General features: G+C 35.7%; 1 protein-coding gene across 1 annotated transcript in view; it reads right to left on the bottom strand.

The window, feature by feature from the left end:
- Nucleotides 1-16,304, bottom strand: part of LOC150097389 (transcription initiation factor IIA subunit 1-like) — a 158,183-nt gene that overhangs the window by 95,838 nt on the left and 46,041 nt on the right. The window contains exon 2 of the mRNA XM_090407218.1: nt 11,901-12,002. Within this exon, the coding sequence (XP_090263344.1) occupies nt 11,901-12,002 (102 nt within the window). The remainder of the gene's footprint in view (nt 1-11,900; nt 12,003-16,304) is intronic.

The raw sequence follows: 16,304 nt of genomic DNA, 5'->3' as shown, positions 1-16,304 counted from the left end.
CATCATACTGGAAGATATCAAGGAAGTAAGGGATCTTGAGGTGGTTGTTGATGGAAATTTGAAGTTTAGAGAGAATATCGCAAAGGTTATGAACATATCTTAAAGAACTGCTTCAATACCGAGGACACTGACCACAAGAGAAAAAAAGTGGTAGTCCCATTGTATAAAGCTTTGATCAGACCACATCTAGATTTCTGTGCTCAGATCTGGACACCAGAATTGGAGGGTGATGAAGTAACCTTAGAGAGGATGCAGAGATGGATAACCAAAATGATATCAGAACTGTACAATCTTGATTATGAGAATAGACTGAGAGAATGCAAACTGCAGTTGGGTGGGCAGAAGACAAAGGGGGAGGGGTATTATTGAGACATTTAAGCTGTTGTAGGTTTAATACAGCAATCCCATGATTAATGCACCTAATGCATTCTTTAAAACAGGCACATTAATTGAAAACACACTAATCGAATATAATAACCTATGGGAAAAGTATAATTCGTTCCTCAAATTTCTTTTTTTTACCCTTATTTTTTTTTCATATAAAAAAAGTAGGGTATATCTCATGGCCTAGTTAAAGGGAAACCATGAAGCTGAAAGACAATAAAACATATTCAGAATATAAATTTATTATTCCACTTAACAAAGAATTGAACTAACGTAGTTTGGCGAGCATTCTGTTTCTTTTTTTCCATACAACTGATGTTATGGCCCTATTACCTGTTCTACTACTTCTGCAAATTTTACTGCTTCTCTCTTCATCAGGGTCAGCCACTAAGAATTGCTGCTTAAAAACTTCGATTGTATTTTTCTCTTTGGGCTTGTCAGTGATTAAATTTTCTTCATATTCTTCAGAATCTTCCTGCTGTGCATCTAAATTTAGTAGATCAGAATCACTCAATTTCTCAGAATGAGATTTAATTAACTTAGATTAATTTGAAAAGCCTCTAAAATCATTTGCACAATGTGGAAGAATGTGCTTCCAAATGGCTCGCATACTGCTAGCAGTAATTTAATTCAAAGAACATTCGTAGCTCAGTCGGTATAGATGAAGCCCTTTGGCCAGAAGGATTCGAAAAACCTGGATTCGACGCCCATCGATGACGTTAAGAACCTTTATCTGGTCTCTTTCAACTAAAGCTGAGTTAGCCGGTCTCATATAGAGGTAGAGGGTTTTTTCACCAGGAAACTCTGGTTTTTTGTCCCTAGGAACAGGCAAACTGGCCCCATGAACACACACACACACGGCTAGTCATGAATACTTAAAGCAATATGTGGAAGAGATAGGGTCCTCACCACATGTTGTTACGCCTGTTGAACCATGAGTAACATCATGGTAGTCAACCTCCTAGATAGGAGATGGCACACGAATGGAATGGAATTTCATTCAACTTTGTGACTTTTATAACTAGGCTGAGATTTCTCTGATTTGGCCAGAAAAGTCTTGGAAGGCATTCGCTTCCAAAAAAAGGCCGGTTTCATCAACATTAAATATTTGTTGGTCATAACAGCCCCCCTTCCACAATTTTCTTCAAAATCTCTGGATAATTTGTGGCCACCTCCTTATCTGCACTTGCAGCTTCGCCTGTGATTAGAACATTATGTAGGCTATTTCTCTTTTTGAAACATTCACACTACCCAGCACTAGCATGGAATTCTTCTTTTCCATCATTGATAGCCCTTTCTTTCAAGGTTACAAAGAGACTTAATGCATTTGATTTAATAAGGTCAGTACTTAGTGGGATCTGTTTTTGGTTACAATCTTCGATTCATGTAGAAAGAAGTCTCTCTAATTCAATCATTATAATAATTTGATTTCGAGCGCATGCATGATGAACTTGAAGTAGCCTTACCTTTCTCTTCGTATTCAGCAGCTGCGCTTAAAATTGCTCTTATAGTTGATTCACTCATTGTGTTCTTGCCCTATCTTTGCTCTATGACTCGCCTTGTTCATTTTTCTTTATTATTTCAAAGTTTTTTTCCAATGAGATTACTTTTCGAATCATTTTCACACTTCCACTTTTTTGCTCACTAATTCTTTTCCTCATGATGAAAGGTTGGGAAAATACTTTAAAATAAAAAAAAGCAAGGAAAACAATTGCAAATGAGGCACAAGATATGATCACCAAAATGCTACGTAATTAGCAGATGACAAATTTTGGCCTGTGTAGCTCAGTGGACGTGGCGTTTGCACACCACGGCGCTTGGCCGCACGAAGGAAGACTTGGTTTCGAGTCTAGTTGGCGACTAGAGGAAATTTTTCTAAGCCTTTTTTCGACCGGTTCCCGAGTTAGTCGATCTCTGGCACGGGCAAGCAGGTTTTTCCTCCCGGAAACTCGGGTTTTTCGTCCTGTAAACTCAAGAAAATCGACTGTAGAACCCACATTATTTTCAGACATTAAATATATTGTGTTAGGGTTAGGGACCACGAGATGGCGGCACATTTGAGCCGTCTCTCTTCACTGAGTACCGCTTAATTAGTGATAGCCTTGGGCCATCTATCTCTGATTGTACCAGTGGGGATTGAACTGCCCACTCAGTCTCCAAAAGTTAGATAGGGCTAAATGGCCTCGCCTACTCCCCGTATACGGGAATAAAAAGGCGTTAGCTGATTTTTTTTTTTTTTTTTTAAATTTTGGCGGTAAATTTGGAACATAGTGTACATGCAAATAGTGTAATATGCCATTAAAAATAACTTTGTAAAATGTTTTAAATCGGTAACTAAATTATTTTATCCTAGTGAGTGATTTTTTAAACTAGTTACTCATAAAAAATGAATAGATAGAAAATTTTTAAAATCTATAACATTTATAATTTGGGCATAGAAAAAAAATGATGCACTAATTGAGGGATTGTTGTATATTAACAATGAGGAAATTTCCATATGGAAGAACAAGGAGAAGGGACCATCACTGGAAGATACAAAAGGAAGTAATGAATAAAAGAGTAAGAAGTTATTTTTATGCATGGAGAGTGGTTGAAGTATGGAATACATTGCCTGAGAGGGTAGTAAAAGTGCAAAAAAGTGAATGAGTTTAAGAAGTGGTATTACTTTTATTTTATTTATTTATTCAACACACAAGGAGGTGCAAGAACCTCTAACACATCAGTGCTGCCTGTGAGGTGTGCAGAAGAGGGTTGAGAAAGAAGAAACCTATTGACATTCTTCTTCAAGAGCAGTAGGTTGAAATTTTGTTGGTAAACACATCATGAGAAAGGCTGTTCCAGAGGACAGAGGTAGATGGAATAAATGAAGAGGAAAAACTAGTTCGGTGGGTCTGCAGTTGTACTGTAAAGGGATATTATTAGACAGCAGCTGCTGTTGTTTTAACAGGCCTAACAGTAAATGGAGGATTGACGTTTGCTAATTTACTGGAACACATCATCATAACACTAATTACGGGTATAGACCACATTGGTCTGTTCTGGTCTTATTATCCATCCAATATCCTTTTTTTGAGGGCTACCCTCCTCTTTCCAATTGGCTTATATTTTAGTATTTGTTTAGGACAGTGTTTCTCAAACGTCAGATATCCGCGTACCCCTTCTTAAATTTTCATTATTACCAAGTACCCCTAATTAATTAATTAAAATTAATTAATTTAAAATATTAATTAAAATTAATTATGTATTTTATTTTAATTTATATGTTCATGTAAACATAAAATATGATTTATTTTTAAATTTTGGTTCTCTAGAGATGTCAGACAACACACTCAATTTCATTTGATCCAGAAGCAATATCAAAGTTTTCTTGTTGCTTACAGCTACTTGTATTTGCTACATTACTCTCTTTTGGGGGTTTTATAAATCCAATCTTTAACTAATGATCCATACATAAGAATTTGAAAGCTAAAAAAATACTGTATTTACTCGAATATAACTTTTTCCCCAAAATTAAAGCTAAAAAATTGTGTTGCGAGATACATGCGGGAATTTTCAGAAACTAAAGTTTTCAGAAAAAAACTGAAAATGGTGCGACTTACCAAGAAGCTCCTACTCGCTATCACTACTTTTAGCATCGAGATCAGTTTCTTTGTGTGCATCGTCAAAGTCATCTACCCAAATAGTGTCATCTTCATTCCCATTATTTCAAGCAAAAATTACCAGTAATTTACAAGACTTGAGATATGTAGAGCAGTGAAGAACTGCATATGATTGGTGCGGTATTAACAAAAGATCGCGCAAAAAAGACAAATTAGCATTTCAACAGTTGAGTTGAAATACTAATTCCTTCAACCGAATTCCATAATATATGAAACACATTCACTATATATTTCTTAGTTTTAACACGTTAATGAGTGGGATGGGGTGGTGTCAAGCAAAACCATATGTTCCACCGGCAACATACGGTTTTTACTTGCTTGGTCTATACAGCAGTTTCTGTTGGAGAGGGGATGTGATTCATTAGTTAGTGCCGTTTTATCCCGGTTGTCTCTAATTGCACTGTTTGTTGAAAAATATAATGACTCCTTTAATTATGCATGGCCGAAAATTGCCGCGGACCCCCGGGGGTACGCGCACCATTTTAAGAAACACTGGTTTAGGATATCGAGTGTTGGCCATTTGGTTTACATGTTCAATCCATTTTTGTTTATAATTGTTTAGTTTTAGTTCTTTTAAAATGTCTTCGTTCCTTTTTTGATCTAATAATGTGTACTTTGCAGTTCTTCTCATAAATCTCATTTCACTTGTTTTTATTCTTTGTTTATTGCCCAAATTTCACTGCCATATAATAATGTGGGCACTGCTAAAGTATTGTATTTTTCAAGCATGTTTCTTTTTGTACTATATATTTGGGTTGAGTGTTCTATTTATCAGGCTTATAATATGTAAAAATTTTGAAGTTTTTAATTTTGTCTTTTTCTCCTTCACATGATATTTCACATCCAAGATAACTGAAAATATTTATCTGTTCTATTATTTTATTATTAATAACTATTTTCTTCTAACTGGAGTTTGTCCACAAAATGCCATTGTTTTAGTTTTATCTATGGAAATTTTCATTCCAAACTGTTCTACTATAATGTTTAAATTATATATATTGCTCTTTATAAATTGTCTTCCTTATCTGATATTATTACCTGATCATCTGTAAATAATAGCGTATTTATTTTGTTATTCCTGGAAATTTCTATACCTTGATTGTTTAAGGTGTTCCACTGTATTAATATTTCATTAATGTAAATATTGAAAAGTGTTTGGAGACAGAGGACATTCCTGTCTTACTTCTTGGTTTATAGATTGTTTTTCAGACAACTTTTCATTTATTTTTATTTCATTATATATATATATTCAATATTGCATGTAGTAAAATATTAGGTATATTTATTCTTTGTAATATATCAAACAGTATATATCTTTTTACTTTGTCAAATGCTTTTTCGTAATCTATAAACAAAAGATGAGTTTCCAAATTAAATTCTCTTCTTTTTTCTATAAGTAGTTTTAAACAGAAAGCTGCATCCATTGTAGAGCACCCTTTTCTAAATCCATTTTGACATTCTGATAATATTTTTTCACTGTATATTATTAGTTTTTCATTAAGTATTCTGCTATATATTTTGTAGCATATATTCAATAAATTAATACCTCTGTAGTTGGCAAGTTTTGTTTTATCCCTTTTTTAAATAAAGGTATTACTATGCTTGTATTCCATTCTATTGGTATTTGTCCATTTGTATATATTTTATTTAACAATTTGAGTAATCTTTGATGAAATTTTTTTCCAGCAAATTTATACAGTTCGGAGTTTATCCCATCTTCTCCTGCTGATTTGCTATTTTTTATTTGATTGTTATCATATCATTTAAGGTATTTTGTAAGTTTTGGTGTAATTATTTTTGATGCCAGTATTATCCGTCCAAAGATCTGTAAAGCAATCCAAGAATTCTTTTACATCTATTTCACAATTTATATTTGCAGTTTCTTTTATATCTGCATTCATGTGTTTTAGTATTTTGTATGCACTGGGTCTTATTTTGTATACGTCATTTTCTAGATATGATACAAATTTTTCCCAGCTTTCTCTGTCTCTCTTTCTGGTTTCTCATTTGGCTATTGCTTGTCTTTTTTTATATTCAATTTCATCTTGTTTTTAGCTACTTAACCTTCTTTTAAAAGCCAGCTTTTTATTTTCAATTGTTTTTATTTCATTGTCCCATATATGAAGTTTTTTATTTTTATGATTTTTTTTTGTGTTCCTAGACTTTCATATACTGCTGATGCAATAATTTCTTTTATATTATTCCATTCGTTCTCAATGTCTTCATTTTCTTGTATTTTTTCTAAGTAGTTATTAATCCTCTGTTGGTATAAATTTCTTATACTTGAATCATTTAGTAGTCTTACTTTGTAATTAGATTTTGTTTCTCTAGTTTGTTTATTTATTTATTTTTTTTTGTAGCCATTTTGGTGGAAATCTTAGTTTTGCCTGTACTAAATACTGATCTATGTCAATTTCTAGCCCCTATTCTAACTTTAACATCTAGGAAGAGGTTTGCTGCTTTATCATTTGTTATAAAGTAGTCTATTATTGATTTTTGTCCTCTTGCACACCACATACATTTATGTATATTTTTATGTTTGTAAAATATATTCATTATTTTTAAATTATTATATATTGTATAATCAATGAGTCACTTTCCATTTTTGTTTACTATTGGTTCTCCAAATTTTTGTATATTATTGTTAATTTTTTTTTATTCCTATTCTGGCTATAATTATATGGTCTGTTTTATTTAATTTTTCATATATTCCTTGTACCTCTTTGTAAAAGTAATTATTTTTTTCTTCTTTTCCTTCTTCAGGGGCATACACTTCAACGACTGTTAAATTTTCTTTATTTAATCACACTTCTAATATTCTTTCATTCCAGTATGTATAATGAGTTATTTTTGCTTTAATTGATTTATGGATCCAAATCATTACACCAGCTTTTGCATATATTTGTTTGTCCACTCCACTATATATGATATTGTAGTTAGCTGTTTCTTTTGTTCATTTAAGTTTCTTTTCTGTTTCTGTAAGAACTGCAATTTCTATATTTTCGTCATTTAAAATTTTATCTAATTCTTCTTCTTTATGTGCTATGCTTCTAATGTTCCATGTAGAATATTTCACCGTGCTTTTCTTTTTCCAAAGTTTCTTAACCTTTTCCAGTTTGCGGTCGTTTCCCATGTTTTCTGTCTGGTTTTTTAGTAGATAGTGGAAACTACAGTTTGAGAGGAAAGAGTTACCCATTGCCCTCGAATTACTCTAATAGCATGGGGGGGGGGAGTAAGAAGTAAGAGAGAGAGAGAGAGAGTAGAGGGAAAGAAGAGTAGAAGACCAGTCTCCAGATATGATATACCAAGTGTATATTGTACGAAGCAAGATCAGGTCTAGCTTGGGTATCTCAGGTTTGCCATGCTCGTGCTCACCAATGTGAGCCCCTCAGTATGAACACATCATCATAACACTAATTATAGGTATAGATCATATTGGTCTGTTCCGGTCTCATTATCCATCCAATATCCTTTTTTGAGGTCTACCCTGCCTTCTCTTTCCAAATGGCTTATATTTTAGTATTTGTTTAGGATATCAGGTGTTAGAACACTGACAATGGAAGTACCTGTAGAAGAGACAGAGAGCTGAAACATTGCATTTGTGAGATAGAGGTTGAAGTGAGCATGTGAGAGAAGGCTCATTTATGAGCCAAATTGCTCTCCTCTGGACAGCATCGAGAATTTTTAAGGAGGTTTTAGGTGCACCATCCCAAATGTGTGTACAGCATTCTAAGGATGGGTGGATTTGGAATTTATATATGATTAGTACCTGGGTGGGTGTAAAATAGCTTCTTGAGTGGAAAATAATGCCTAGTTTTTTTAGGAATTGAGGAAGCTATTGGTGTAATGTGTTTGTGCCAAGAGAAGTTGGAGGTAAATGTCAGTCCAAGGAGAGATAGTTCATCCTGTATGATGGTGTGTGTACTGCTGAGGATGAGGGAAGGTGAGCTGAGATCCCTTTTGTGGAGAGAAAAGGCAGGACTGCATTTTGGGGGGTAACTGAGGGTCACTAGGTTATCCTTTCTCCACTGAAGGATGGTATGGAGATCAGTGTTTGAGGCACTGGTTGCAGATGATATTAATGAAAGGGATGTCTGGGAACTATACTGTTTGTCAAAGGAGTACAATGAGTGAAGAATGCTATCATCGGCAAAGCTATAGATAGAACTTGCAGTGATTGAGAGTAAATCATTTATGTATAAAGAGAAAGAGGGTACGTGAGAGAATGGAGCCCTGAGATACTCTTGTATTGGTGCAAAGCTCTAAGAGAGGGTGCCAACTACCATGACACACAGTGAACAAACACACACACATCTGGCTATCCGGTTACAAATGGTGACAGGCAAACCTAAAGGTAGGTCACAAAGCAGGCCTTCATGCCAAAGACAACTGAAAGCCTTGGAAATGTCAAGAGCAAGAGCACACATTTCTCTGAAACTTAGCATGGCACATGTCCAGTGGTGAGCAATGTAGGCTAAAATATTAGCCATAGATCTAGATTGGCAGAATCCATACTGGTGGTTGCTGATTAACTGGTGAGGTTCTAGGTAGTGAAGTTGCTGATGACTTTCTCCATTATTTTGGAGAGGATTGAGGTGATGGCAATTGGTCAGTAGTGAGACAGTACGCTTTTGAATACTACTTTTTTGGAATGTGTTGGATATATGTTAGTTTCCATGATATGGGATAGGTGCCAGCTGAGTATAGAAGATTGAAGAGATGATAAAGAACAGGTGTTAGCTCTGGAGTACAACGTCTGAGTACAATAGGAGAGATGTCATTGGGACCAGACGACTTTGTGTAGTGTTCAGGTTGTTTAGTATTCTTGTCTTTCCGCCAAAAAGCCACAGGAGACGTATTGTGCTCTCGATTTGCCTTCATGCAGGAATTCCTGCACGATGCAGGAATTAGAGGAAAAGAATGATGCTAGGAGGTCAACTTTTTCTTTGGGTGTTGTAACAGTAAAGTCATCTGGATGGGAGAGAGGTGGGAGCGCAGGTGAGCAGAAGTTCAGTCAGATAGCTTTTGCAAGGGACCAGAAGGTGACTACTGTTTGGACAAGAGATGAGTTTTCTGCTAGTGGCTTTTATGAAGTTAGATTTGGATTTGCTGATAGCTGATTTACATTTATTGCATGCTTCCGCATAGGCTGAGTATGAAGCTTGGATTCTTGATACAAGCCATGAGTGGTAAGCTGAGTTTTTTCTTTGAATGCTTTCATACATCTTAAGTTGAATCAGGGTTTGGAAAGTGGACATGAATTTTGAATGGGATGAGGGATGAATGCCTTCATGCCACTGAGGATGATTTCTGTGAGCAGTATTCTATGAGATTGGAGACTTGCTGTTTGGAAAGGGGAACTAGTTAAAAAAAAAAAAAAAAAAGATCAAGGGTATTGGGAAAGCAGAAGGGATTATCTGGAATTCAGGTAGCTGCAAGATTTATGTTAGATCATTGCTTATAGCAAAAACTTCTGCATCACATCCTGGCTTGATCCATAGTGTTGGAGAAGGGGGGAGCCAGTTGGAGTTGTGGACTTTCAGATCACCTAGGACAATGACTTCACTATTTAGGTTGCTGGATTGTAGATGGTCAAGTTTCATGGAGAGGAAGCTGTAGCAGTCTTTGTGGTTTTCAGAGTTTGGAGATGGGTAAATGCGACAGATGAATGTTACCCAGTGAGGCAACTTCAGCCAGAGGAGGTCAAATGCAAGGGATTCTAAATTTGGCATTCTCTAAGAGGCAATGTTAGAATGTACAAAGGCACAGGTATTACCTTTGTGGTGAGATGTATCACAAAGAGTATAATTTGGTCACTGAAAGTGAACTGTGGTTGATGTAGCTGTAATTTTGGTTTCTGTTAAGAGAAGGAGGTCTGGTTATCTGTAAGTGGCAATAGACATCATTTATGTTAGAATTTATACTGTGCATGTGGAAATGATTCTTTTTTTTTTTTGGTAGGGATCCTCATAAGTTTGGAATATTGTTTTTGATTTGAATTGTTTTGAACTGGTTGTTAAGGAAGATTTATGTTCACAGTGTTCCTGTCATTGTTTATCTGTTTCATTTTTGGTTTATTATTAGATGAAAAGAAATAAGAGGAACATGCAGTTGAGACAGACTCACAAACACGATACCCACACAGAGTGACCAGTACAGTCTCCTTGCCATTTCGTGGCTTCGACAATGTCCCCACAATACCACTACTCTGAATCCCTCACCTGGTACATGGTAGCAGAATTATGCGCCAGTTGACCAGGAGGTCTCTTCACTCGTTACTGACTGTTCAGGCCCATGTACTATCTGTTGGCCAGCCAGTGTTACCATTGTACTGAACTCTCGAAATGGAGGCCAGAACCTGCTTTGGAGTACAAACATAGCATTTGCCACTTCAGGTCCCCCAATAAGCAGGGTGGTGGTGGTGGTGGTGGTGTTTCACTGGAGAGTGAAGGTCATCTATCACCTAGGAGTTTATTGACCTCCCACGATGATTCTTGTGACTACATGGAGGTCAAGATTAATAAATATCATAAATGAGTTACAGTCATGCCTGTACATATTTTTTTGGCCATAAGCAAGAGATTCCAGTTATGAAATTTTATTTTCAGCAAAAGTTTCAAACCCAGTCTCAAGGCAATCCATCTGTGTAGTTAAAGGATTACATACATGCAATGGAATAGTAAGTTAAATTCATGCAACAATGAAGTAATAAGTATGAAATTGTAGTAGGTTCTGATGTATTAAAGTCAAAAGCTAGAAAAAGATAATTAAATCTGAAGTTTTAAAAAATAAGTGATGTATTAGATTAAAAAACTGCTACTCAAACTGAAAAAAGCTTTTCTCACTTGCTTATTTGGATTATGAAGAAGTGTTTTGCGGCTTTGTACAGTGTTTCTAATATGAAACAGCTTTTATGAAGAATTTTTTTGTTGTTCCAATGGACTGAATAGATAAATTACATGCAGTGGAAGGATTTGATTGATTCTTGGTAATGATGAATATAGTTTGTCAGGCAGACACCTGCCAATCTTCCATTTCTGGCCAAGGCCAAAAGGGACCATATTTATAACAATAAAGTTTTTTTTTTTTTTGTCAGCTAGACTTGATTGATCACAGTTGTGGCGAAAGATGTAGTTCTTATGATCAAAAATTATGTTGACAGATCTTTCAAGTTAGGCCATAATAGAAGTTACAAGAACAAGGAGTCTTGTACACACTTGAAACAGAGAAGGAGGGAGTAGATCCTTAGGGGGGGGGGGGGGGGGTATCCGCTCCTCAGCCAAAAGATTGCGGGTTCGAATCCCGCTGTGGGCATGGATGTTTGATTGTCTGTGGAAATACCAGTGGTGGTTGGCAATAAATGGCGTTGGTGTAGTTGCAGTTAGTTGGTGGATTGTGAGTGATGGAGACAGAGTTGGTAGATGCCCTCCCTCGATGAGTCTTTGGACTCCCTGGAGGTGACAAATAATAATAATATATTATTATTATTTAATAATATATTAAATAATAATAATAATATATTATTATATTACTTGACACCTTCAGGGAGTTCAAGGGCTCATCAAGGGAGGGCACCTATTCTACAACTGTTTCCACTACTCAACATCCACCAACTATGAATAACAGCGACTACCCCAATGCAATCTACCGCCCACCATATTTATTTATATAAGCTTTTTGTAACATGCCAGAAGACCTTCTTTCAACAATATTTTAAGTATTTTGTTTTTTAATGCTAATAAGACAAACAAGATAAAAATGCTCAATGATAAACACAAATAGAACTCCATTATTGCATTTGACATTCAGATATCAAAATAGTAAAAAAAAAATCCCTATGAATGAGATAGTACTCACTTGTTTTAACTCTAAAAGGATTTGTTCATCTACTCCTTCATCCATGAATGCCTCCCTTACACTATTGATGACATCATCTATCACACTCTGATATAACTTTGGCTATAAAATTCAGTGAAACAGAAAACATCTAATAATTTTGCATAAAAAAAAGGACATTTTTTTTATTCAAGTTCTTCTCAAACAAAACTAATTTCATTAATTGATTATCCAGCAAATTCAACCTTTTAATGCCAACACTGGTAAACACTTAAAATCAAAGGTAAATGTGAAAATTGAAACAGCTACTTTCAAAATATGATAAATGAATTTTTTTTTCCTTGACATTTTTAAAGAGATGTAAATTATGGTTCTCATATGATCATAAGCACTTTAATTTTTGCAATTTATAATAATAATAAACATCATTTTTTTAATTTGTCCTATACAAAAAATACATAATTTATGGTACAAACCGGATATCTGTATGAGCTGCATGATGAAAACAAGATATGCTACTTATGAATTTGAATATCTATGTTCCAAATTTTAGAAAATGCAGATAAATTAAGGTTGACCTAAAGAACATGTATCTCAAAGAATTAAGTCTTTTATTACAGATGAAAATAATATTTTCCACAAATTTTCTGAAACTACAGTACTGTTCCTGTAATAATAGTCATGGTGGAAATAGCAAAACTTATTGGGTGATGAAGCTAACACTCTTACCAATCAAAGGCAAATTTACATTTAATATAAAATTCAATTTTATATATTTATATTAATTATTATTATTATTATTCAGGCCTCCATGGAGTCAAAAGACTCATCGCGGGAGGCCCTTTCTAGGAAACAAAGTCTATCAGGACTCATCATGGGAGGTCCCTCCTAGGAAACACAAACTCTATCATACCACTCCTTCAACTCATTGACCGTTCTCGCTCTCACCACTCTATCAGGCAATGCATTCCAAGGTTCAACCACCCTCCATGCAAAGAAACCACTCCTCACCCTCTTGCTCACAGTTTCCTTTCATAACTTTCAGGGATGGCCCCTTGTCATCACTCCTTCCTGCTGTTCAACCAAGCGAAAGAACTCCCCAGTGTCAATCCTGTAACCACCTCTCAACAGTTTAAAAGTCTCAATCATATCATCTCTCCTATCCACCAAACTCTGCAGTCCACGTTCCCTCAGCCGATCCTCATAACTAACATTGTACAGTCCTTAAACTATCTTTGTTATCTGCCTTTGTACCCATTCCACAGTTAATTTATCCCCTTCAAATCCTAGGGACCAAATCTGAGAGTAAATAGCCTAAGTGTGGTCTGATCAGGGTCTTATACAACAGAATGATAGCTCTTATCTTTGCAGGTCAGCGTCCTTCTCATTATTGCAGCAATCATCTGTTTTACATATATTTCAGCACACAATATTTCATCCCATGCTGAGGCACACAATAAATGAAGCTGAGATTCTTAATGCAAACTACTTGCACTAAGTAATCAAAGTTTTTTCCCTTCGACTGCTTTGGTACACTTTCCGTTGAACGAGGGCTTGGAAAATAGATGAGAACTTTAGGTAGAATAGGGAATGAAGACCTTTAGTGGCAGTGAAAATGATTTCTGTGACTTGCTTGGAGCAGATTTGATTGGAAGAGTGGAGCAATAGTTAGACCATAGAAAGGAAGAGTAAAAATCCCAAACTGTCCCACTTCATACCTTTTGCAATCCAAAGGACATGAGGTTGGGAGTGGGTGGAGGAAGGACATTCTGTGAGAGAGAAGACTTGCCCAATGATCGAATTACCAAGAGGATGTGATCTCTATAGTACATCTGGAAGGAGAATTAGCTAAAAATATCAAGAGTATTGGGAGAGTCGAGAGGATTATCAGGAATTAGGTCACCGCTTATAGCAAACAATTCTGCATCTCATCCAACTTGGTCAGTAATGTAGTAAACAGGGAGCCCATTGTAGTTGTGGGGGATTGAGATTAACTAGGAAGATGACCTCACTATTTGGATAGCTGGGCTGCAGATGTTCGAGAGAAATGTGAAGGGGTCAGGATGCTTTTCAGGGTTTGAGAACTGACAAATGTAGCAGATGAATGTTACTAAATGGAGAAACCATAAGCCAGAGGAGGCCAAAAGTAGAGGATTCTAAATTAGCTGTTCTCTGGCAAGCAATATTAGATCTTTCAAAGGCCCAGTGAAGTAGTGGATGTAATTTGGAAGGTGGATAGTAGTGGATGTAGCTAAAATTGTGTTTCTGTCATGAGCAAAAGGTCTGAATGACAAAGTGATATGAATTTATGACTACCTACATATATACAAGGAGGAGAGGGGGAGGTCTAGAAAGTTCTGATAAACACCTAGAACAAAAATTAATTTTACACCTTCTTATATATCCCAAAAGAAAAAGAACAAAGTACTACAATTTGATGAAACATGGGGATTAAAGGATTTTAAGATATGTTTTTTCTGGTGATTATATCATTTGCTTTAATATCATTTTTGTTCTAGGTGTTTATCAGAACTTTCCAGACACCCCTTGTATTTAATTTTTAAATTTAAGCTTCATGGTATAGAACAGTTAACCATCATGTTCCTGTTCCTCATACTGCTTTCAGATAGGCATAATGGCAATACCAACATAAATAAGCAATAACTTTGGGATGAAAATGCAATTTATAAGATGATCTGAAATACTGTTACAATCATGGTATTAGTCACTCCTTCAGTGATATTAATATTAATAGTTCAGTTCAATGCTTTTCAGCATTTTTCACATTATTCCATTCCCTCCCCCCATTCCAGTTTGTCATATGGCCTGGTTGGCCGAGTGGTTAGCATATCCACTCTCCAATTAACAGGTCATGGGTTTGAATCAGGTCATAAACATGGACGCTTGTGATTATCTTTAGGTGGATAAATGAATTCCATTACCTAGTCTTGAAAAGACCATGTTTGGTCTCTAGAGCAGAATTTCCAGACTATGTAAAAAATAAATAAAAATAAATTATAAAAAAAAAATCCATAGCCCATTACTACTCATTGTATTAATATACTATAGGCAAACAACCTTTTGTGAGTGGAAATCACATAAAAAAGAAACAGGCTCGTTGCATGAGGTCTCTTCTAGGTACTAGACAAACCCCATCACACCATCTCTTAGGTTCAACTGGTAATTAGTTTATGGAATTAACAACACAAATGAAGTATATTAATTAAAGGTAACTTTAATGAATCACTTCTATATTTCGGCAACGTCACATTGCCATCTTCAGGAACATAAAGATATGGTATGTGCACTCAGGAACTAACACAAAGCAAATGAGGAAGAAAGCAAGAAACTAATATTGTTCCTAAAGTCCTAATGGTGCCCTCTTGCGGGCTAATGGTAGTCTTGGCAGTTGGGCTGAAGTTCTCATAATGAAAGTCTCCCAAATTTGGGGCAGTTTCATGCACCCAAATTTGTTGAGGTTAGGAACGTTTTTTAGAGCTGCTGAAGATTCTTTGAATAATCTTTCGTATTTAAACTTGCTGCAATGAATTATTTTTGTTTTCTTCCAACGAATTTTATGGTGGGTATCTAAGGCATGGTCTGCCAGTCCAGAGCGGCTGCACTGGTGAAACCGGATGTAGTCTTGGTGTTCTGAAATCCTGATATTTGTTGTTCTGCCTGTTTAGAACAATATTAGTTTCTTGCTTTCTTCCTCATTTGCTTTGTGTTAGTTCCTGAGTGCACATACCATATCTTTATGTTCCTGAAGATGGCAATGTGACGTTGCCGAAATATAGAAGTGATTCATTAAAGTTACCTTTAATTAATATACTTCATTTGCGTTGTTAATTCCGTAAACTAATTACCAGTTATGTCTAACCAACGTATAAGCCTTGCTACTAGAATCTCTTAGGTTCATTTTGCAGAACATGTCTGTTTTGCATCACTTCTGCCATCTTCTCAAGCAGTACATTCTAAACACCCATTAAATTCCATACAATTAGCATACAAAAACTTGCTTTTCATTCCCTTATGCAATTTTTCACCCAGGGTAGAGCTGTATGCTACCAAGTATGCTCCTGATCCACAACCTTAGGGACATACAGCTCTGCTCACAGTATCTAATGGATACTGTGGACAACTATTAATAAGGCTGAGTCATAAGCGAAATAAGCAGCTGCAGACAAGCAGCAATGCTATCAGATTGTGGGGTGGGGTGGGTGTTTGCATGGCAGCAACGTTCCTATAAAATACCTTTAATACCTTATAATAGCACTATGACATGGTGAGTTGCGGCCAGCATTAAAACACCCATCAAAATGGCTTCCAGAATGGGCACATCAACTTTGTTGGCTATGCTATTACAGTTGAGAAGGCAAAGAGAAACCACTATTTTTCCATGAGAATTCAAATGTATGATGCATG

This window comes from Typopeltis vanoorti, chromosome 17 (assembly GCF_054136105.1).
Source record: "Typopeltis vanoorti isolate ZY-2024b chromosome 17, IOZ_Tvanoo_1.0, whole genome shotgun sequence".
NCBI lineage: Eukaryota > Metazoa > Arthropoda > Arachnida > Uropygi > Thelyphonidae > Typopeltis > Typopeltis vanoorti.
This window is presented reverse-complemented; position numbering and strand designations above follow the sequence as displayed.